At 42.4% G+C, this 22,943-nt stretch overlaps 1 protein-coding gene across 2 annotated transcripts in view; it reads left to right on the top strand.

Moving 5' to 3' along the window:
- Positions 1-22,943, top strand: part of LOC126262929 (uncharacterized) — an 86,201-nt gene that overhangs the window by 37,286 nt on the left and 25,972 nt on the right. The window contains exons 2-3 of one of the 2 annotated variants that reach the window (XR_007546785.1): positions 8,073-8,157; positions 12,114-12,209. Coding sequence is in view for 1 of the 2 variants with exons in the window: in XM_049959857.1 (XP_049815814.1) it covers positions 8,073-8,157 (85 nt within the window). In the remaining variant the exon portion in view is untranslated. Of the gene's footprint in view, positions 1-8,072; positions 8,158-12,113; positions 12,210-22,943 lie in introns of those variants that run through there. The other variant, XM_049959857.1, reaches the window with a different exon arrangement.

The raw sequence follows: 22,943 nt of genomic DNA, 5'->3' as shown, positions 1-22,943 counted from the left end.
AGGACTACATCCAGCATCTCTACGATCGTCTCCATGGGAGAATAGCAGCCTGCATTGGTGCGAAAGGTGGATATACACTGTACTAGTGCCGACATTGTGCATGCTCTGTTGCCTGTGTCTATGTGCCTGTGGTTCTGTCAGTGTGATCATGTGATGTATCTGACCCCAGGAATGTGTCAATAAAGTTTCCCCTTCCTGGGACAATGAATTCACGGTGTTCTTATTTCAATTTCCAGGAGTGTATGTAGGAGTGATAGATCTATGTCTTAAGTTCCTCCTTTCCCCTCTCCCTGTTAATCTCCTTCTCCCTTCTCCTTTTCCATCACTTCATCTTCCCTCCTCTCTCTCTCTCTCTCTCTCTCTCTCTCTCTCTCTCCCTCTCTCCTTCTCTCTCTCCACCTTTCTCTGCCAATCTCCTCCATTTTCTACCTCCTTCTCTTTCGATCCACTCCTCCGCCTGCCTGATCTTGATGTTCGTTTATTGCTATCGCAAATTCTGATACCACAGTGGTATTCCAATCACAAGCTGATGAGCCATAATTACAGCTTTTTTTGTTTTCTGTGAAAACTGACTGCGAGGATGAAGACAAAACTGTACATTGTTGTACATACAATGTTTGTTTAAAAATACAGTGTGTCAGAGGCATAATAGCAGATATTTCTATTGGTGACTGAGAACAGTGCACTGAACAACATTGCATCAATATTTACTTCATTTGCAGCCTAATAATTACAGCCATTAGGAGTAGTATGTTTTTCAGGTTGGTTGGTACCTCCAAGTACAAGTAGGAAGAGCAAGCCATTAATGCCTATTTTTCTCTAGGCAACAGGTATTGTGTTACATATCCCATACCATCAAAATGATCGTAGATGTACAAAAGTAAATATCCTATGTTGAGAGAACAATTATAGTGCTATCAATGTTATTATAATTTTTAAGGGCAAAAACATTATATTAGCAGATAAATATTACTTGTTTTGCTGTGGGTGTCTCGTTGTCTAGTGTGCCAGGGTGTCGGTTCCCGTTTATGCATTCCAGTTAATAGGTCAAAGATTTTTTTGTTTCAGTAAAAGTTGCTGGAATGTTGTTACGTTTTGACGTCATCAATATTTATTTACAATTTATTGACACTTCCTTCACAGCATTCGTTAAGTAAATGCATTGTACAACATTTCAAAACAACACAAAGAACATGATAGTTACACTGACCAATCTGGACAACAACTGAAACTATTATGGCGCGTTGGTGCCTAAAATTTCTGTAAGTCTTACATACATAGAGCCTTACAGAGCAGGATGTAGTTCAAATGAATTTTATTATGATTGTCGGAAGTGAAATTACTTTTCAGGTGTAATTTACATAAGGTTTTCTGGAAATAATTATTTTTAAAAATAATTTATGCGCCTCACAATCAATAATTAAGGCTGAAAATTTTGAGAACATAAAAACTATCAGGTTCCTGTTTTCGTATAACTGATGACTGAATTATCGATAGTAAAATTAGAAAAATGAAAACAGGAATATTTTTTACATGAAAACAAAAGCATAATAATATTAGTTTCACTGTAAAGCGGTTTTGACTCATTTAAGTTAACAATTGTAATTACTAATTTTCATGTTCAAGATCGATATTGCCACATGGATTCATATGAACAACAAAATTACATTATCAGAAAAATAGTGTTTTGGTGATCAAAAATGTGCAAAATTATCTCGAGGCGTGGAACATATAATTTAGCGCCTAGGTATAAAGAGCCAGTCCTGACAAAACTCTACCATCTGGTGAGCAAGATGTACGAGGCAGACGAAATTCCCTCAGACTTCAAGAAGAATATAACTCCAATCCCAAAGAAAGCAGGTGTTGACAGATGTGAAAATTACCGAACTATCAGTTTAATAAGTCACAGCTGCAAAATACTAACGCGAATTCTTTACAGACGAATGGAAAAACTGGTAGAAGCCGACCTCGGGGAAGATCAGTTTGGATTGCGTAGAAATGTTGGAACACGTGAGGCAATACTGACATTACGACTTATCTTAGACAGGAAGATTAAGGAAAGGCAAACCTACGTTTCTAGCATTTGTAGACTTAGAGAAAGCTTTTGACAATGTTGACTGGAATACTCTCTTTCAAATTCTAAAGGTGGCAGGGGTAAAATACAGGGAGCGAAAGGCTATTTACAATTTGTACAGAAACCAGATGGCAGTTATAAGAGTCGAGGGGCATGAAAGGGAAGCAGTCGTTGTGAAGGGAGTCAGACAGGGTTGTAGCCTCTCCCCGATGTTATTCAATCTGTATATTGAGCAAGCAGTAGAGGAAACAAAAGAAAAATTTGGAGTAGGTATTAAAATCCATGGAGAAGAAATAAAAACTTCGAGGTTCGCCGATGACATTGTAATTCTGTCAGAGACAGCAAAGGACTTGGAAGAGCAGTTGAAAGGAATGGACAGTGTCTTGAAAGGAGGCTATAAGATGAACATCAACAAAAGCAAAACGAGGATAATGGAATGCAGTCGAATTAAGTCGGGTGATGCTGAGGGAATTAGATTAGGAAATGAGACACTTAAAGTAGTAAAGGAGTTTTGCTATTTGGGGAGCAAAATAACTGATGATGGCCGAATTAGAGAGTATATAACATGTAGACTGGCAACGGCAAGGAAAGCGTTTCTGAAGAAGAGAACTTTGTTAACATCGAGTATAGATTTAAGTGTCAGGAAGTCGTTTCTGGAAGTATTTGTATGGAGTGTGACCATGTATGGAAGTGAAAGGTGGACGATAAATAGTTTAGACAAGAAGAGAATAGAAGCTTTCGAAATGTGGTGCTACAGAAGAATGCTGAAGATTAAATGGGTAGATCACATACCTAATGAGGAGTTGCTGAAGAGAATCGGGGAGAAGAGGAGTTTGTGACACAACTTGACAAGAAGAAGGGACAGGTTGGTAGGACACGTTCTGAGGCATCAGGGGATCGCAAATTTAGCATTGTAGGGCAGCGTGGAGGGTAAAAATCGTAGAGGGAGACCAAGAGATAAATACAGTAAGCAGATTCAGAAGGATGTAGGCTGCAGTAGGTACTGGGAGATGAAGAAGCTTGCACAGGATAGAGTAGCATGGAGAGCTGCATCAAACCAGTCTGTGGACTGAAGACCACAAAAACAACAACAACAACAAGTATAAAAATTAAATCAGGCTTAAATATGTATGGAATCGAACATTTCATGAAGTACTAAATACTCAGGAGGCAAGATTGATTACACAGATCAGATGTTGAAATGCGGAAAACGGTTAGTTTACACAGACAGGCATAGTCCACTTAGCCGTGCATTACGACCGTGCAGGAAACATCAGGCAGTAAATTAGGTATGTCTTTGTGCGAAGGCTATTGGGCACAGAGAGAAAACAGCTGACACAATGAAATGGGCACAGATTAAGGCACCAATGTTCGCAATATTTGCTCTTACACGCCTGGCACCTTGTATATTGTACGTGATGGCACTAACCAACCTAAAAACATATTAACCCTAATAGCTATAATTAATAGTTTGCAAATGAAGTAAACCTTGATGTAATCTTGTTCAGTACACTGATCTTAGCCACAAATAAAAATATCTGTCCTTATTTCCCTAACACCATGTATAAAGAGAAAGGTATGGGAGAAGCGACATTTTTAAAGGTTTAAATGCCCTAGAATTGTAGTTCAAACTGATTACGAGAAATAAAAGGGAACCGCATATATTCACAGAAGAACAAAGCACAGCCCTTTCTTTGTGGCAGTTGGTTTTTACAGGAAACCTCTACATTGTTGATTAAAAATATACAGGGTGGTCCATTGATAGTGTCCGGGCCAAATATCTCACGAAAGAAGCATCAAACGAAAAAACTACAAAGAACGAAACTCGTCTAGCTTGAAGGGGGAAACCAGATGGCGCTATGGTTGGCCCCCTAGATGGCGCTGCCATAGGTCAAACGGATATCAACTGCTTTTTAAAAAATAGGAACCCCAATTTTTATTACATATTCGTGTAGCACCTAAAGAAATATGAATGTTTTAGTTGGAGCACTTTTTTCGCTTTGTGATAGATGGCGCTGATAAAAATAAATGAAGATTCTAAAACAGACCTCGACGTGAAGGTTATTTTGATCCCCACACTGCTTAAATATGCAAAATCCTATTGGGAGTGGTCAGACAGAACAATCGAGAATGATGCACATGTTTCGGAATAACTTATACGTTTCTTAAAACTTTTGTTAATACTTCGAACGGCGCGCGGGAAAAACAAGCCCTTAAATTTTTCTGTGCGAACTCTGATTTCTCTTATTTTATCGTGATGATCATTTCTCCCTATGTAGGTGGGTGCCAACAGAATGTTTCCGCAGTCGGAGGAGAAAACTGGTGAATGAAATTTCATGAGAAGATCCCGTCGCAACGAAAAACGCCTTTGTTTTCATGATTGCCACTCCAATTCACGTATTATGTCTGTGGTACTATCTCCCATATTTAGTGATGATACAAAACGAGCTGCCCTTCTTTGTACTTTTTCGATGTCTTCCGTCAGTCTCACCTCATCCGGATCCCACACCGCACACCAGTATTCCAGAATAGGACGGACAAGTGTGGCGTAAGCAGTCTCTTTACTAGACCTGTTGCACCTTTTAAGTGTTCTGCCAATGTATCGCAGTCTCTGGTTTGATCTACCTACAAAATTACTTATGTGATCGTTCCAGTTTAGGTTATCTGTAATTGCAATCCCAAAGTATTTAGTTGAATTTACAGCCTTCAGATTCGCGTGACTTGCGTAATCGAAATTTAGCGGATTTCTTTTAGTACTCATGTGAATAACTTCACACTTTTCTTTATTCAGGGTCAACTGCCAATTTTCGCACCATACAGAAATCTTATCTAAATCATTTTGCAATTCGTTTTTGTCATATGATGACTTTACAAGACGGTAAATGCAAACAATCTAAGACGGCTACTCAGATTGTCTCCTACGTCGTTAATAAAGATCAGGAACAATAGAGGGCCTATAACACTTCATTGGGGAACGCCGGATATTACTTCTGTTTTACTCAATGACTTTCCGTCTATTACTACGAGCTGTGGCCTTTCTGACAGTAAATCACGAATCCAGTCGCACAACTGAGGCGATATCCATAGGCACGCTGTTTGCTTAGAAGACGCTTGTGACGAACGGTGTCGAAAGCCTTCTGGAAATCTAAAAATATGGAATCAGTTTGACTTCCCCTGTCGATAGCACGTATTACTTCATGAGTATAAAGAGCTAGTTGTGCTTCAAAAGAACGATATTTTCTGAAACCGTGCTGACTATGTGTCAATAAATCCTTTTCTTCGAGGTACTTCATAAAGTTCGAGTACAGTGTATGTTCCAAAGCCCTACTGCAAATCGACGTTAGTGATAAGGACCTGTAATTCCATTTTTGGGTACTGGTGTGACTTGAGCAATTTTCGTATCTTTAGGTACGGATCTTTCTGTGAGCGAGCGGTTGTATACAATTACTAAATATGGAGCTATTGTAACAGCGTACTCTGAGGGGAACATGATTGGTATACAATCTGGACCGGAGGCCTTGGCTTTATTAAATGATTTAAGCTGCTCTGTTACACCGAAGATATCTACTTCTATGTTTATCATCTTGGCAGTTGTTCTTGATTGGAATTCAGGAATATTTACTTCGTCTTCTTTGGAGAAGGAGTTTCGGAAAACCGTGTTTAATAACTCTGCTTTAGTGGAACTGTCATCAGTGACTTCACCGTTGTTATCGCAGAGTGAAGGTATTGATTGCGTCCTGCCACTGGTGTGCTTTATGTATGACCAGAATCTCTTTGGGTTTTCTGCCAGATTCCGAGACAGAGTTTCGTTGTGGAAATAATAATAATAAATAATGAGCGTATGGCATTGGTGGCCGGGGGACCCCTCGCGGGGCGGTTCGGCCGCCGCTCCACAAGTTCTTTGACGCCACAAGGGCGACTTGCGAGTGAATGAGGATGAAAGACACACAACACCCAGTCATCTCGAGGGACAGAAAATCCCCGACCCCGCCGGGAGTCGAACCCGGGATTCCGTGCGCGGGAAGCAGGAACGCTACCGCAAGACGGCGAGCCACGAACGTTGTGGAAATTATTAAAAGCATCTCGCATTGATGTACGCGCTATATTTCGAACTTGTGGAAAACTTTGCCAGTCTTGGATATTTATGTTCTTTTAAATTTGGCATGCTTTTTCGCTGCTTCTGCAACAGCGATCTGACCCGTTTTGTGTACCATGGGGGATCAGTACCATTAATTTTTAATTTATGTGGTATATACAGGGTGTTACAAAAAGGTACGGCCAAACTTTCAGGAAACATCCCTCACACACGAATAAAGAAAAGATGTTATGTGGACATATACCCGGAAACGCTTAATTTCCATGTTAGAGCTCATTTTAGTTTCGTCAGTATGTACTGTACTTCCTCGATTCACCGCCAGTTGGCTCAATTGAAGGAAGGTAATGTTGACTTCGGTGTTTGTGTTGACATGCGACTCATTGCTCTACAGTACTAGCATCAAGCAGGTCAGTACGTAGCATCAACAGGTTAGTGTTCATCACGAACGTGGTTTTGCAGTCAGTGCAATGTTTACGATTCCGGAGTTGGCAGATGCCCATTTGATGTATGGATTAGCACGGGGCAATAGCCGTGGCGCGGTACGTTTGTATCGAGACAGATTTCCAGAACGAAGGTGTCCCGACAGGAAGACGTTCGAAGCAATTGATCGGCGTCTTAAGGAGCACGGAAAATTCCAGCCTATGACTCGCGACTGGGGAAGACCTAGAACGACGAGGACACCTGCAATGGACGAGGCAATTCTTCGTGCAGTTGACGATAACCCTAATGTCAGCGTCAGAGAAGTTGCTGCTGTACAAGGTAACGTTGACCACGTCACTGTATGGAGAGTGCTACGGGAGAACCAGTTGTTTCCGTACCATGTACAGGGTGTGCAGGCACTATCAGCAGCTGATTGGCCTCCACGGGTACACTTCTGCGAATGGTTCATCCAACAATGTGTCAATCCTCATTTCAGTGCAAATGTTCTCTTTACGGATGAGGCTTCATTCCAACGTGATCAAATTGTAAATTTTCACGATCAATTGTGCAATCACGTCATCAACACAGATTTTCTGTGAACGTTTGGGCAGGTATTGTTGGTGATGTCTTGATTGGGCCCCATATTCTTGCACCTACGCTCAATGGAGCACGTTATCATGATTTCATACGGGATACTCCACCTGTGCTGCCAGAACATGTGCCTTTACAAGTACGACACAACATGTGGTTCATGCACGATGGAGCTCCTGCACATTTCAGTCGAAGTGTTCGTACGCTTCTCAACAACAGATTCGGTGACCGATGGATTGGTAGAGGCGGACCAATTCCATGGCCTCCACGCTCTCCTGACCTCAACCTTCTTGACTTTCATTTATGGGGGCATTTGAAAGCTCTTGTCTACGCAACCCCGGTACCAAATGTAGAGACTCTTCGTGCTCGTATTGTGGACGGCTGTGATACAATACGCCATTCTCCAGGGCTGCGTCAGCGCATCAGGGATTCCATGCGACGGAGGGTGGATGAATGTATCCTCGCTAACGGAGGACATTTTGAACATTTCCTGTAACAAAGTGTTTGAAGTCACGCTGGTACGTTCTGTTGCTGTGTGTTTCCATTCCATGATTAATGTGATTTGAAGAGAAGTAATAAAATGAGCTCTAACATGGAAAGTAAGCGTTTCCGGACACATGTCCACATAACATATTTTATTTCTTTGTGTGTGAGGAATGTTTCCTGACAGTTTGGCCGTACATTTTTGTAACACCCTGTATATGTCAACTACTGTCGATACTATCTCTTGGAAATCATTCCACAACTTTTCTATGCTTACATGATCAGGCAGCGAAATCGCGTTTGTGTAATGTACATATGTACATGGACTGATACCGTCTTCTGATCTGTGTTAACTCTAACACTAAATTTATCTCGTAGATATGCAGCGATGTGTCTTTGTTTTTGCAGAGATATGTACCCCAGTCCTTTCTTGTGCTGATGGCTTGTACTGCTGCCGTACTGCTCCCAATGGATGCTGCCCAGAAGCCGAGAGGTAAGAAAGGCCTATCTGCTGTAAGGCACTGTTTCTCCTGAACAAAGGTTTGAAAACTGTACGAGAATCTAAATTACGTTTCCTCTCGAATTTGCATTGATTTTACAACCAATGTGACTCTATTGATTGTTGTTACAATCTTCAGTCCGAAAAATGGTTTGCAAAGCTCTCTGGATCTCTGTATAGCTACTGCAGCTTCCTATATCCAGTTGAGCCTTGTTACTGCCTTACTTTTACTGATGTTCATCTTACCTCCTATTTTGAAGACGCTATTTACTCCATTCAACTCCTTTTACAAGCGCTTTGCCATCTCAGATATAATTATAATGTCACTAACAAAGGTTAAAAATTTTTACGTCGTCTACAATTTTAATTCCTTTACCCAATATCTCCTCAATTTCATTTAGTGGTTTCTTTATATACAGATTGAAATAAGGAAATAGCTACAACCTTGTCTCATAACTTTCTGAGCTAGTGCTTACCTTTCATATCTTTCAACTCCTATAAGTGCAGTCTGATTTCTGTACAACGTTACGCTCCATGTTTTCTCTGATAACTCCAAAATTTCAAAGGGCGTAGGCTTTTCAGTAACGAGAAAAGCTTTTTCTGAATCTACAAATGCTATTTTTGAGTCTGTCTTCTAAGATAATCCTAAGGTCCGTATTGCCTCACGTGTTCCAACGTTTCTTTGGAACTCCGATATCGACATGTAAGGGAGAGTGTTACAGCTGGAGGACTGTGTACCTAGGAACACACAGCGTTTCCTGGTCGGTGTTTCATTCCAGAGTCCGATTTTAGAATCACACGAAGTAACACGCACAAGAGACCTCCATAAGCACTTACCGACAGTTTCTACTTTTTTTGTTGTGAGACGTGAGACACGAGTTCTACGTGTAAGTCCTGTATAATATATTAAACCTGTTTGGAGGATATTGTTAATTCTTGAGTTACAGATTTTTATGGTGAATAAAATCTATATCTTGTTAAAACTAATTACATAATGTGCGGAGGATTAAGCCATACTTCGTCAGACGTGCACCGTATTGTACCTTGAAGCGGAAGACGGTTTTCTAGAATGGAACACGTGATATATTCAAATGAACGGAGTTTCTTTAATGTTTTAATAAGTTTCTCTGCCTTGAAAGTGAAAATTTGTTAGTTGCCAATAGCTTCTGTTTCAAAACGTATGTAACTTATAACTTGTTTTTGATACTACTTATTCTTAATTTGTTGGGTATGTACAACTGCTGTCACTACGTACTTAACTGCAATCAGCGCGGCTCTCTAGAAACTACGTGTCCACATAAGAATTAGTCTCTTCACTGGAATTCACCTGTTCCCAAGCAGGTTGATTCTCAAGATCATGATTGTTTTGTGCGAACGGAATGATCTCTGAATATGGATGCATCTATGCACCATACTCCTTTTCACCACCTCTCTGTTCCCCTATGATTCCTCCTCGTCACAATCTACTTTTCGATCGCTTTCTTTGTTTCTCTCAACATTACTCGCTTCTTGTTCCAGCTTGTATTCTCCGTTGATCCCATTTACGACAACATGCTCTGTGATCGGCATTTCCTTCTCCATTTTCGCTTACTGACCTTGAACCCTCTTATCTGCTCTACTTATAGACTGCGATTCCGATCGATTCAATTCTATCTCCTCTCCTACACTAGATTGTTTCTTCTTCTCTTTCCATCGTCTATATCCTTTTACAATTTTGGTTTCGTAACCGCTGTTCATGAGAAGCACACTTGATGCTCTCGACCCCAGTCTCTCTTTGCCAGTTCTTCGAATAACGCCTGTTATTGTTTTTTGGCCATTTCTTCTTTTTCGCTTGAGTTAGGCCCTCGATCCGCAGGGCACTTAGTTTTATTCTTCTTCTCCTCTTCTACACTGAGAATAACATCCTCGACCTCTTGCTCTCTTCATATTTATTTGATGATCGTTTCTACCACCTCGTTCAGGTGTGTTTTGGTTCCTGAATCCTCGGGTAGCGGATTTCGTGCCATTTATCCTCATCCTCTAGTTTCTCCAAAAACAAAAATACGGTGATTACTCCCTACGTATTGCTTAGAATCACTGGGCAGCTATTGCCAGAGTTCCCATACCATCTCTGATTCAGAAGTTCTACGCTTCAAATACTACAACATCTTGAACCACAATTTGCAATACTCTTGCACGGGTCCACTTCCATGTTCTGGCATTCTTGTGACAACAAATTCGCTCCATAAGCTGTTTTGCTTCTGGACAGACCAAATACGAGTGTTTCCGAAATCTGTTCTTAAAATCTGAATATATCCAATTTTCCACATCCAAGTTCAGTTGCCAAGTGTTCACAAATAACAAATCAATCACGAGATTGATTTTTCCCTTTTCTGGCATTTCTCCAGATAAGACATGCTTGCAATTTTGTTATGAAGTCTGATGGATGTCCACTTCCTTGTTTCTTCCGAGGTGCGAACATCTTCTCTTTTCTTAAGATCTTAGATTTGTGTACCATCAGCGGTATGTAGCTGTTATGTGTTTGTCTGTACGTGACTGTCATGTGTGTATTATGTGTGTGACTTATAATCGTAACAATTCCTTGTCTTTATGAACTCTGTTGCACACTCATCTCAGAGTTATGCAACTCACCACATTCGTCCGTAGCCTCTTCTGAAAGCCCTGTATTAACATGCCTAATTTCCTGTCAATTAGGGGTTCCACCGTTTCCTGTATCCTCTGAATTTAGGAGTCGAACCTGTCCACAAATTCGGCAGCCTTTGACTGAATTTTGGTTACTTCAGCTTTTACGTTACCTGCCGATTTGCTTATTTGTGTTATGCGTTGGCTTTGTGTAGTCAAAATAGCTAAATTGGCATAATTTTTTTGTAAAAGGTTTGTATCCAACCTTCATCTGAGTCTTGAATTCATTTTTCAGTTTCAAATTCGCTACTTGAATTTTGGTTTCCAACTGTGTGGTGCCGGCCTTTGTGGCCGAGCGGTTCTAGGCGCTTCAGTCTGGAACCGCGCGACCGTTACGGTCGCAGGTTCGAATCCTGCCTCGGGCATGGATGTGTGTGATGTCCTTATGTTTAAGTAGTTCTAAGTTCTAGGGGACTGATGACTTCAGAAGTTAAGTCCCATAGAGCTCAGAGCCATCTGAACCATTTTTTGAACTGTGTGGTGATACTTATATACATAATGTTCATATTACTGATCATTTGAGCCACCATACTGTTTAAAAAATTCACTAAATCAGCAGCAGCTGCATCGTCCCCATATTAGTTTTGGTTCACTTTGAATTTGTATCGGAATGAAATATTACTCCAAATTTATAATTTTGATGATTTGCTCAGTGGATTGTCTAAGTCACTTGCGCTATCTATATTTCCTAATAACGACATGGTCTCTGTTTCTGATGCTTGTTGAAGCACTGAACTATCTCCTAACATGTTGCTGATCTACTTTATCGTCAGCAATTTTGTCATCCATGGGTAAAGTTTCATCTTGTATTTTATGATCTGACCCAATTTTGTACTGGCTTCGTTCATGCCTAATAGAAAGTTTCACACAGTCAAGACTAAACAGCTTAACTGTTCCAACTGGTCGTTTATCTATTGTTCTACAGGTTGTTGTCATGAACCTACCAAATCTGATATCCTGTTTACTACGCAAAATTTACGGAAGTGAAGGTTATGTAAATCAAAATTTTGTAATGGTGACACAAAATTGTCTAAGTCCTGTCGCGGTCGCCACATCAAATCGAACCGCTCGCCGCAACTTTCACTAATATCACCCGTGAACTAGTACGTGCAGGGTTAGAAATTTAAGTTCATGAAAGTGTGACCCACTACATCTTTTCGTAGTAGCGTAATTTAACTGCAATAAATGATAGATTACGCTCCTGCATGCTTATTGCCACATTCATCGGTAGGATTGTACTAAATGAAGAATTTTTCTCTGCCTTGGAGGAAGTTACCAGACTCAGTGGCCACGCGTTTCAGATTTGCTGCCGCTTCTGGCTGGTCGGCCACGCAACCCTTGGCCGGCGTTTTGCAACTTGCTGGTAAGCATCCTGTTGCATGCCTACCGATACTCTAAGTGATCAGAATACACCTAGTACTGAGTACTCATCCTTGTGATTTAGAAGTAAAAATGAACAGCTTTTTGAAGATCAGCGTGCATTTCATAGGGTTGTTTCGGGTTTACATTTAAGGATCGTTTCTTGCACCCCTACACATAAGAAGGAAATACAGGCGCCACGCTAGCGGTGTTCAAAGGTGCAGCGGCATTTTTTTACCCAGGCAGTCACAGAGATGCTCATAACCTCAGTGTGTGGCAGAGTGCACGAAGTACGACTTGACCTCTAGCTGTAGACAACTGTCAGACTCCCTCTTTGGTTTCTTTTGAGACAAATTTAAAGAAGATAAACACAGCCTCACGAGCTTGACTTTGAAGTACTCTTCCTGTACGTGCTGTATTTGAACCCTGCGAGAGCGTATTGTGTGGAACAGACCTAGCGACGTGAACGGCTGTCCTAAATACTTATTTTTCTTGTTTCGTAAATTAATTTTTTGCAAGAACGTCGTGATCCGGTGTCTAAGTACTACGACGGTCCGTACATTCCACTGGTAAGACACAAATTTACATCACAGTGTCAGTAATATTATCATATTGTGTGACATACAGTCACTATTCGTACAGAAAATGTGGTTTGAATTTGCAATAATACTTGCAGTGAATAACAGTTATGATTGTGGAAATTGGAAATTTGTGGTAAGATCTTATGAAACCAAACTGCTGAGGTCATCGGTCCCTAAGCTTACACAGTACTTTAACTTAAACTAACTTACGCTAAGGACAACACCGTCCATGCACGACGGACGAGTCGAACCTCAGACGGGGGGAATATGATTGTGTATTTAGCAGCGTATTACTGCTTACTCTAAAAAATGTAATACAATGCAGAAAACTAAATATGTTTTTGGTGTAATATACACTCCTGGAAATGGAAAAAAGAACTCATTGACACCGGTGTGTCAGACCCACCATACTTGCTCCGGACACTGCGAGAGGGCTGTACAAGCAATGATCACACGCACGGCACAGCGGACACACCAGGAACCGCGGTGTTGGCCGTCGAATGGCGCTAGCTGCGCAGCATTTGTGCACCGCCGCCGTCAGTGTCAGCCAGTTTGCCGTGGCATACGGAGCTCCATCGCAGTCTTTAACACTGGTAGCATGCCGCGACAGCGTGGACGTGAACCGTATGTGCAGTTGACGGACTTTGAGCGAGGGCGTATAATGGGCATGCGGGAGGCCGGGTGGACGTACCGCCGAATTGCTCAACACGTGGGGCGTGAGGTCTCCACAGTAGATCGATGTTGTCGCCAGTGGTCGGCGGAAGGTGCACGTGCCCGTCTACCTTGGACCGCACCGCAGCGACGCACGGATGCACGCCAAGACCGTAGGATCCTACGCAGTGCCGTAGGGGACCGCACCGCCACTTCCCAGCAAATTAGGGACACTGTTGCTCCTGGGGTATCGGCGAGGACCATTCGCAACCGTCTCCATGAAGCTGGGCTACGGTCCCGCACACCGTTAGGCCGTCTTCCGCTCACGCCCCAACATCGTGCAGCCCGCCTCCAGTGGTGTCGCGACAGGCGTGAATGGAGGGACGAATGGAGACGTGTCGTCTTCAGCGATGAGAGTCGCTTCTGCCTTGGTGCCAATGATGGTCGTATGCGTGTTTGGCGCCGTGCAGGTGAGCGCCACAATCAGGACTGCATACGACCGAGGCACACAGGGCCAACACCCGGCATCATGGTGTGGGGAGCGATCTCCTACACTGGCCGTACACCACTGGTGATCGTCGAGGGGACACTGAATAGTGCACGGTACATCCAAACCGTCATCGAACCCATCGTTCTACCATTCCTAGACCGTCAAGGGAACTTGCTGTTCCAACAGGACAATGCACGTCCGCATGTATCCCGTGCCACCCAACGTGCTCTAGAAGGTGCAAGTCAACTACCCTGGCCAGCAAGATCTCCGGATCTGTCCCCCATTGAGCATGTTTGGGACTGGATGAAGCGTCGTCTCACGCGGTCTGCACGTCCAGCACGAACGCTGGTCCAACTGAGGCGCCAGGTGGAAATGGCATGGCAAGCCGTTCCACAGGACTACATCCAGCATCTCTACGATCGTCTCCATGGGAGAATAGCAGCCTGCATTGGTGCGAAAGGTGGATATACACTGTACTAGTGCCGACATTGTGCATGCTCTGTTGCCTGTGTCTATGTGCCTGTGGTTCTGTCAGTGTGATCATGTGATGTATCTGACCCCAGGAATGTGTCAATAAAGTTTCCCCTTCCTGGGACAATGAATTCACGGTGTTCTTATTTCAATTTCCAGGAGTGTATATTTTAATGTCACCTTTGCACGGAAACATTAACCACAAAGTCATTTTGATAGCAAGTCCTAACTTCACGAGTGCGTGCTGAAAAGTAACGTCTGCGAATTTTTTATGTGAAAACTCGTAAGACTTTTAAAATAAAACAGACGTTGTATATATGGTTCTCGGGCGAGACGTCGGATGTCATAGTGAAAACTCCACAATATTTTTTTAAAGACGTACAATTTTTCTTAAATGTTTTCATTCATCAGCCAAAAGAGCATTGCACACCGCTGAGCTTGTAGGTAATATATTTTATTCTTCTTCTTGAGAGAGTAGAATATAACGCGATCCACCGTTGCTGCTTTAGAGGTAAGACAATTTTATTTCATTGTTATGTGCACAGTTTTGAACAGGACCAGAGGGTTTAGTACCTAAGGGGCTGAATGTATTTTGCAGTGACTGTATTTCTTTACTGGTATTGGGAGTCTGTATACAGTTTTTCTAACAATAACACAGAGTAAGCACACCACTTGCAGTTACAACACGCTACACGATAACTCCAGTTCTGTATGCATTCCCAGTTCATGCATTCATTTAAGTATTTCTATAAACGTTACAGTGTTTTCGTACAAAAAGTTCGGGTTAATGAATCCTGTTGACAGTTATTGTCCCGATTTGGAAAATCGAGAAGAAATGAGTGGTCCTCTTATTTGGAGGCAGTACTGCACTGGTCTCTCCAATGAGTTACGAACTGTTTCCAACAGATCATCTCGTAAATCTTGACGTGGCTACACAATATGATGCTCCCGTTCTTCAAGAGTAGTAACGGAAGTGCTGTACACTTATCTTTTAAGGACGCCACAGACAGAAACGTGAATAGGATTGGGGTCAGGTGATAATGGACACCTTGCTCGGCCTATCCGTTTTGGGCCTTTCTGGCGATATTTTCGATCAGGTGTGTGGGTGACAAGACGGACAGCAAGAGAAATGCAAACGTACGACGGACGCTCTACATTTCCTGTTAAACGACAAAATTTTAGAGTATCGTCAAAATTGATGATCTCATACGCAGCGTGTATGATAATTAACAGCTAAAACTGAGAGGACTGAAAGTATACGATAGCAGAAGCCAGAACTTGGCGGTATCTTACGGTCGCAGGTTCGAATCCTGCCTCGGGCATGGATGTGTGTGATGTCCTTAGGTTGCTTAGGTTTAAGTAGTTCTAAGTTATAGGGGACTGATGACCTCACATGTTAAGTCCCATAGTGCTCATAGCCATTTGAACCATTTTGTTTGGTCTCCTTCCTCACATTGGTTCTTAGCGTTCTACTTATTGTACCACACCTTCTGTTCCTACTTACTGAGGGACAGTATGCTACTTAACCCTCGCAGTACTAAAGGGAGAGGGGGGGAGAGTTATTTGTGACCACCTTTTGAAAGAATTATAATGTAGTCAACTTCTTTGTTGTCTTTATTATTGTAACGATTGTTCCCCTTTAGGAATATATGTAGAATATAATTTTGAGAAGCAAAGAAGAAAAACGTCCGGAGATGAAATTATGAATTCAAGTTCAAGCGCTCTTCTAAAGGGGAACAATCGTTATAATACATCTACATCTACATCTACATCTATACTCCGCGAGCCACCTTACGGTGTGTGGCGGAGGGTACTTATTGTACCACTATCTGATCCCCCCTTCCCTGTTCCATTCACGAATTGTGCGTGGGAAGAACGACTGCTTGTAAGTCTCCGTATTTGCTCTAATTTCTCGGATCTTTTCGTTGTGATCATTACGCGAGATATATGTGGGCGGTAGTAATATGTTGCCCATCTCTTCCCGGAATGTGCTCTCTCGTAATTTCGATAATAAACCTCTCCGTATTGCGTAACGCCTTTCTTGAAGTGTCCGCCACTGGAGCTTGTTCAGCATCTCCGTAACGCTCTCGCGCTGACTAAATGTCCCCATGACGAATCGCGCTGCTTTTCGCTGGATCATGTCTATCTCTTCTATTAATCCAACCTGGTAAGGGTCCCATACTGATGAGCAATACTCAAGAATCGGACGAACAAGCGTTTTGTAAGCTACTTCTTTCGTCGATGAGTCACATTTTCTTAGAATTCTTCCTATGAATCTCAACCTGGCGCCTGCTTTTCCCACTATTTGTTTTATGTGATCATTCCACTTCAGATCGCTCCGGATAGTAACTCCTAAGTATTTTACGGTCGTTACCGCTTCCAATGATTTACCACCTATGGCATAATCGTACTGGAATGGATTTCTGCCCCTATGTATGCGCATTATATTACATTTATCTACGTTTAGGGAAAGCTGCCAGCTGTCGCACCATTCATTAATCCTCTGCAGGTCTTCCTGGAGTACGTACGAGTCTTCTGATGTTGCTACTTTCTTGTAGACAACCGTGTCATCTGCAAATAGCCTCACGGAGCTACCGATGTTGTCAACTAAGTCATTTATGTATATTGTAAACAATAAAGGTCCTATCACGCTTCCTTGCGGTACTCCCGAAATTACCTCTACATCTGCAGATTTTGAACCGTTAAGAATGACATGTTGTGTTCTTTCTTCTAGGAAATCCTGAATCCAATCACAAACCTGGTCCGATATTCCGTAAGCTCGTATTTTTTTCACTAAACGTAAGTGCGGAACCGTATCAAATGCCTTCCTGAAGTCCAGGAATACGGCATCAATCTGCTCGCCAGTGTCTACGGCACTGTGAATTTCTTGGACAAATAGGGCGAGCTGAGTTTCACATGATCTCTGTTTGCGGAATCCATGTTGGTTATGATGAAGGAGATTTGTATTATCTAAGAACGTCATAATACGAGAACATAAAACATGTTCCATTATTCTACAACAGATTGACGTAAGCGAAATAGGCCTATAATTATTCGCATCTGATTTATGACCCTTCTTGAAAATGGGAACGACCTGCGCTTTCTTCCAGTCGCTAGGTACTTTACGTTCTTCCAGAGATCTACGATAAATTGCTGATAGAAAGGGGGCAAGTTCTTTAGCATAATCACTGTAGAATCTTACGGGTATCTCGTCTGGTCCGGATGCTTTTCCGCTACTAAGTGATAGCAGTTGTTTTTCAATCCCGATATCGTTTATTTCAATATTTTCCATTTTGGCGTCCGTGCGACGGCTGAAGTCAGGGACCGTGTTACGATTTTCCGCAGTGAAACAGTTTCGGAACACTGAATTCAGTATTTCTGCATTTCTTCGGTCGTCCTCTGTTTCGGTGCCGTCGTGGTCAACGAGTGACTGAATAGGGGATTTAGATCCGCTTACCGATTTTACATATGACCAAAACTTTTTAGGGTTCTTGTTTAGATTGTTTGCCAATGTTTTATGTTCGAATTCGTTGAATGCTTCTCTCATTGCTCTCTTTACGCTCTTTTTCGCTTCGTTCAGCTTTTCCTTATCAGCTATGATTCGACTACTCTTAAACCTATGATGAAGCTTTCTTTGTTTCCGTAGTACCTTTCGTACATGATTGTTATACCACGGTGGATCTTTCCCCTCGCTTTGGACCTTAGTCGGTACGAACTTATCTAAGGCGTACTGGACGATGTTTCTGAATTTTTTCCATTTTTGTTCCACATTCTCTTCCTCAGAAATGAACGTTTGATGGTGGTCACTCAGATATTCTGCGATTTGTGCCCTATCACTCTTGTTAAGCAAATATATTTTCCTTCCTTTCTTGGCATTTCTTATTACACTTGTAGTCATTGATGCAACCACTGACTTATGATCACTGATACCCTCTTCTACATTCACGGAGTCGAAAAGTTCCGGTCTATTTGTTGCTATGAGGTCTAAAACGTTAGCTTCACGAGTTGGTTCTCTAACTATCTGCTCGAAGTAATTCTCGGACAAGGCAGTCAGGATAATGTCACAAGAGTCTCTGTCCCTGGCTCCAGTTCTGATTGTGTGACTATCCCATTCTATACCTGGTAGATTGAAGTCTCCCCCTATTACAATAGTATGATCACGAAACTTCTTCACGACGTTCTGCAGGTTCTCTCTGAGGCGCTCAACTACTACGGTTGCTGATGCAGGTGGTCTATAGAAGCATCCGACTATCATATCTGACCCACCTTTGATACTTAACTTAACCCAGATTATTTCACATTCGCATTCGCTAATAACTTCACTGGATATTATTGAATTCTTTACTGCTATAAATACTCCTCCACCATTGGCGTTTATCCTATCCTTGCGGTATATATTCCATTCTGTGTCTAGGATTTCGTTACTGTTCACTTCCGGTTTTAACCAACTTTCCGTTCCTAATACTATATGCGCACTATTTCCTTCAATAAGCGATACTAATTCAGGAACCTTGCCCTGGATACTCCTGCAGTTTACCAATATTACGTTAACTTTTCCTGTTTCCTGTAATAATAATAATAATAATAATAATAATAATCAATAAGCTGACTAAATGATAATTCTTCCAAAATGTGGTCACAAATAACTCTCCCCACTCTCGCTTTAGAATTGCGAGGGTTAAGTAGCATACTCTGGTACCGCGCGCCGCGGAATTTGAATGAGTGGACGTTTTTGTTTCCTTGTGACTCCGTTCTTCGATCTTGTCGTATTCGTTCTGTCCTTCGTTGGTTGTGTCCGTCCTCTCCTGTTGTGTTGTTGTTCGCGGGCCTCTCCGCGGGTCCCGCCGCGCTTTCCGTCATTGCTACCCGCGATCGTCCCGGTCGCAGTTACAACACTTACTCTCCCTCAGTAAGTAGAAACAGAAGGTGTGGTACAACAAGTGGAGTGCTAAGTAGCAACGTGAGGAAGGAGACAATTCCGAGGTTCAACACTACTGTGGTACTGGCAGGGCTATACGTACATGACGTGCGAGTCCTCGTCGGCAATTTATGTTTTAAAATTTTGAAAAATTATTGTTTTACATTAGTGCTTCTACCAGATTCCACATAAGTTTTAAATTTTCCAGCTGAACGTAATAGAAAGTTTTAGGTCTTTGCAGTAGATGCCACTTTTCCTAGTGAAGGTCGTATTCAACATTTGCAGTTTCAGGGCCTCTCTTACGCTCAGTATCTGTTTAAACAGTATGTTGAGAGAAAAAGACTGCAGCAATGAACGACATTCGCATTTTTATACATTTTTTTTGCGGTGGGCAAGGAGTCGGTTGCACGCGTTACTGATAATGCGTTGATGTTGCTAAGAGAGAAATAAGCGGTATTTTCAGGTTCTGAACTCTGAGGACACATCGGTACCTATTTTTCAAGTTTGTTGTTAATAAAATTCTACAAAAATTTATGAATTTTTTTGAAACATTGTTTTAGTGTGGGCACGAATCTTTCCCCCTCCCCCGCCCCCTTGGTAATGTGCTTTATGGAAAATGGTTTGGTATTGCTAAGGTTAATAAAGTTAAAACTGCATTTCACACGGAATACATTCTGCCGCTACTGTTTGGAAGCTCACCGAACAAAAAGATTGACTGAATGAATGCAACTGACATGAACGTGCCCGCCCTCTTTGTATCCGACTACAATTGGCGATTAGTCTACCCTTTGCGTTGGGGTGTAATTGGAGAATCGTTGGAATATTCCCGTTCTGAGAGCTACTCGACACTTTCAAACCATATCGTTGACTCTTTTAAAGTGCAACTGTTCATAATAACGTTCGTAATGCGGTTCTAGGCGCTACAGTCTGGAGCCGCGCGACCGCTACGGTCGCAGGTTCGAATCCTGCCTCGGGCATGGATGTGTGTGATGTCCTTAGGTTAGTTAGGTTTAATTAGTTCTAAGTTCTAGGGGACTGATGACCTTAGCAGTTAAGTCCCATAGTGTTCAGAGCCATTTGAACCATTTGAATAACAAGGAGTGGACATAATTTTCGGGAGTCTCAAACGGATTTCTTATTGATGTTCTAGGACTGAAGCAACTGCATGGATAGTTGTTGGAGTGATGGCTATGTTAGCAGCTGGTGGCTACGGTTTCTGGAGGTACAAAGTCGCCGTAAGAATGATACGTAAGTATCCTACAAAATGTCTATAATTTTCCCTTTTTCCTAATCTATTCGCGAATCGTGCCCATGAAAGACTGTTGGTTATTTTCCGTATCAGCTCAAATTTCTTGGATATTACCATTATGTATGTCAGAGGAAGTAATACTTTGCCTAATTTTTCCGAATTTTAACAGGAAAGTCCACTGTGATGCACAACGCATCACCTGTAGTGTCTGGAGAGCTTTATGAACATCTCCACAACACACATGAGCTTACTAAACGAATCCGTAACGAAGCGTGGTGCTCTTCTTTGTACCTTCACTGTCTCGTCCACTGCTGCTATCTGGCACGGTTTCCTCACGGGCGAGTAAAGACAGGAATCACGCGAATTTGTTTTTTGTTAAAACACTTTTCCCGTGCGTGAGTTACACCTCTTTATAATTGTGATATTGAATCTCAATCTGGCATCTGCTATCCTACTCGTTTTATATGGTCGATTCAGTTTTCGTCGGTACGGAAGCTAATATTTATTTGCGCCGATGATCAACTGCCAGTCTCTGCAAAAGTGTAGCTCCTCTCCGGATTAATCTAGAATTTTCTGGCGTTGTAACCTTCCTAAAGACCACAACATTATCCGCGAACAGCTTCAAGGAACTTCCGATGGTGCCCACTAGAGCGTTTATATATTCTGTGAACAATAATGACGAAAACATATTCTGAGGCAACTAAGAATTGCCAATTTGGTAATGGGAGAATGTGTGTGGGTGTGTGTGTTGGGGGGGGGGGGGGCGGGGGAAGGAGGGCGAGAGTGAAGGGGGGTACAGTAAAAGTTACAGAGGGAGATGAAGGCTTGACTACAAATGGATGGAAGTTGCAATAATTATGCAGAAATTAAGAGGCTTGATAAGCACAGACTAGCGTGGGGAGCTGAATCAGACGAAAAAACTGCCTCGGGCTACTCCAGATATTACTTTTACATACGACGATTTCACCCCGTTCAGAACAATGTCTCAAGTTGAATTCAATGTGTTACTACGTCCTGAATTCAGTGGTAAAGCTTTTTCCAGATCCCACTCGCTAAGCGACAGTGCAGAACAGCGTGATATCCCTTCTGGAGGTCGCGAAAGATGGTATCTACCTGGTCGTTGTTATCAGGAGCCCTCTGGAAGGTAGAAATAAATGGTTCAAATGGCTCTGAGCACTATGGGACTTAACAACTGAGGTCATCAGTCCCCTAGAACTTAGAGCTACTTAAACCTAACTAAACCTAACACACATCCATGCCCGAGGCAGGATTCGAACCTGCGACCGTAGCGGTCGCGCGGTTCCAGACTGAAGCGCCTAGAACCGCTCGGCCACTCCTGGAAGGAAGAAATACGAGGGTTTAGCGTAGCTTGACGATGATGCCACTAGGGACGGAACAAAAACTCGGAACTGGGGGAGGCATAGGAAAGGAAATCGAAACCATCTCAGCATCCGCCTTAAGTGATTTGGAGAAATCACAAAAACTCCAAATCTGGATGGCCGGACGAGGGTTTGAATCGCTGCCCACAGAATAACGCTCCTGTGTTTCATCACGTCACCCGGTCGGCCCTATGCATCTCATGGATAATGAGAGCAAGTCGAGTTTTATAAGGTACCTTTATTCGTACGGAGGAGATTTTCGGCCTACAGAAAAACTAGCATAAAACGTGGTGAATAATTCTACTACAATCCGACATTAGCGGTACAGGCTTGCAATTGTACACATTTGTTTGACGACTGCTTTTGAAATGTGTTATGACCTCTGCACCTTTCTTCAATCGTTTGGAGTTCTTCATTGATTCAGCGACTGATGCTAAACTGTTACTAGAAGGGGAGAAAATAATTAACTGCACTGTAATCAGAATAAACTACGTTAAAATACTCAGGTAAATATCATTTTCATTTTCAGTTATTGACAAAGTATGAGAATTTTTTTATCTACACCACTCTTATCTCCTTTAAAATTGTTCCCGTTAGAAATTATACACTTATACCAGTCCATTATCCAATATCCAAAAACACTTCTGGAACTAGTTCTGGGATAGCTATTGGAGCAGTGCAGCAAGATAGGCAGTCGCTTGTACCCTGTTGAGTGCCAAAATGGGTGGGTCAGGGCTGCCATGACTGCAGGGGAGGGGTGACAGAGCCGATCTTCTAGTGACAAGTGCGGCAATGGCTTTCCCACCTGGGCATTAGGCGTTCTATGGTTTGTCTAGTGGTATTAGAGTCCGTCAGAGATGAAGCTACAGTAGTTACAGACACGCACTCTCGCCCAGTGACTCGTCCTAGCATTGGCCTCTGGTGTTCATGTTCTAAGGGTGTGGTCAGGCTTCGATGTTGCAGCCCATGGGGAAGACGCAACGCTGCAGTGGATTGGCTG

Source organism: Schistocerca nitens, chromosome 6, assembly GCF_023898315.1.
Source record: "Schistocerca nitens isolate TAMUIC-IGC-003100 chromosome 6, iqSchNite1.1, whole genome shotgun sequence".
Lineage (NCBI taxonomy): Eukaryota > Metazoa > Arthropoda > Insecta > Orthoptera > Acrididae > Schistocerca > Schistocerca nitens.
This window is presented reverse-complemented; position numbering and strand designations above follow the sequence as displayed.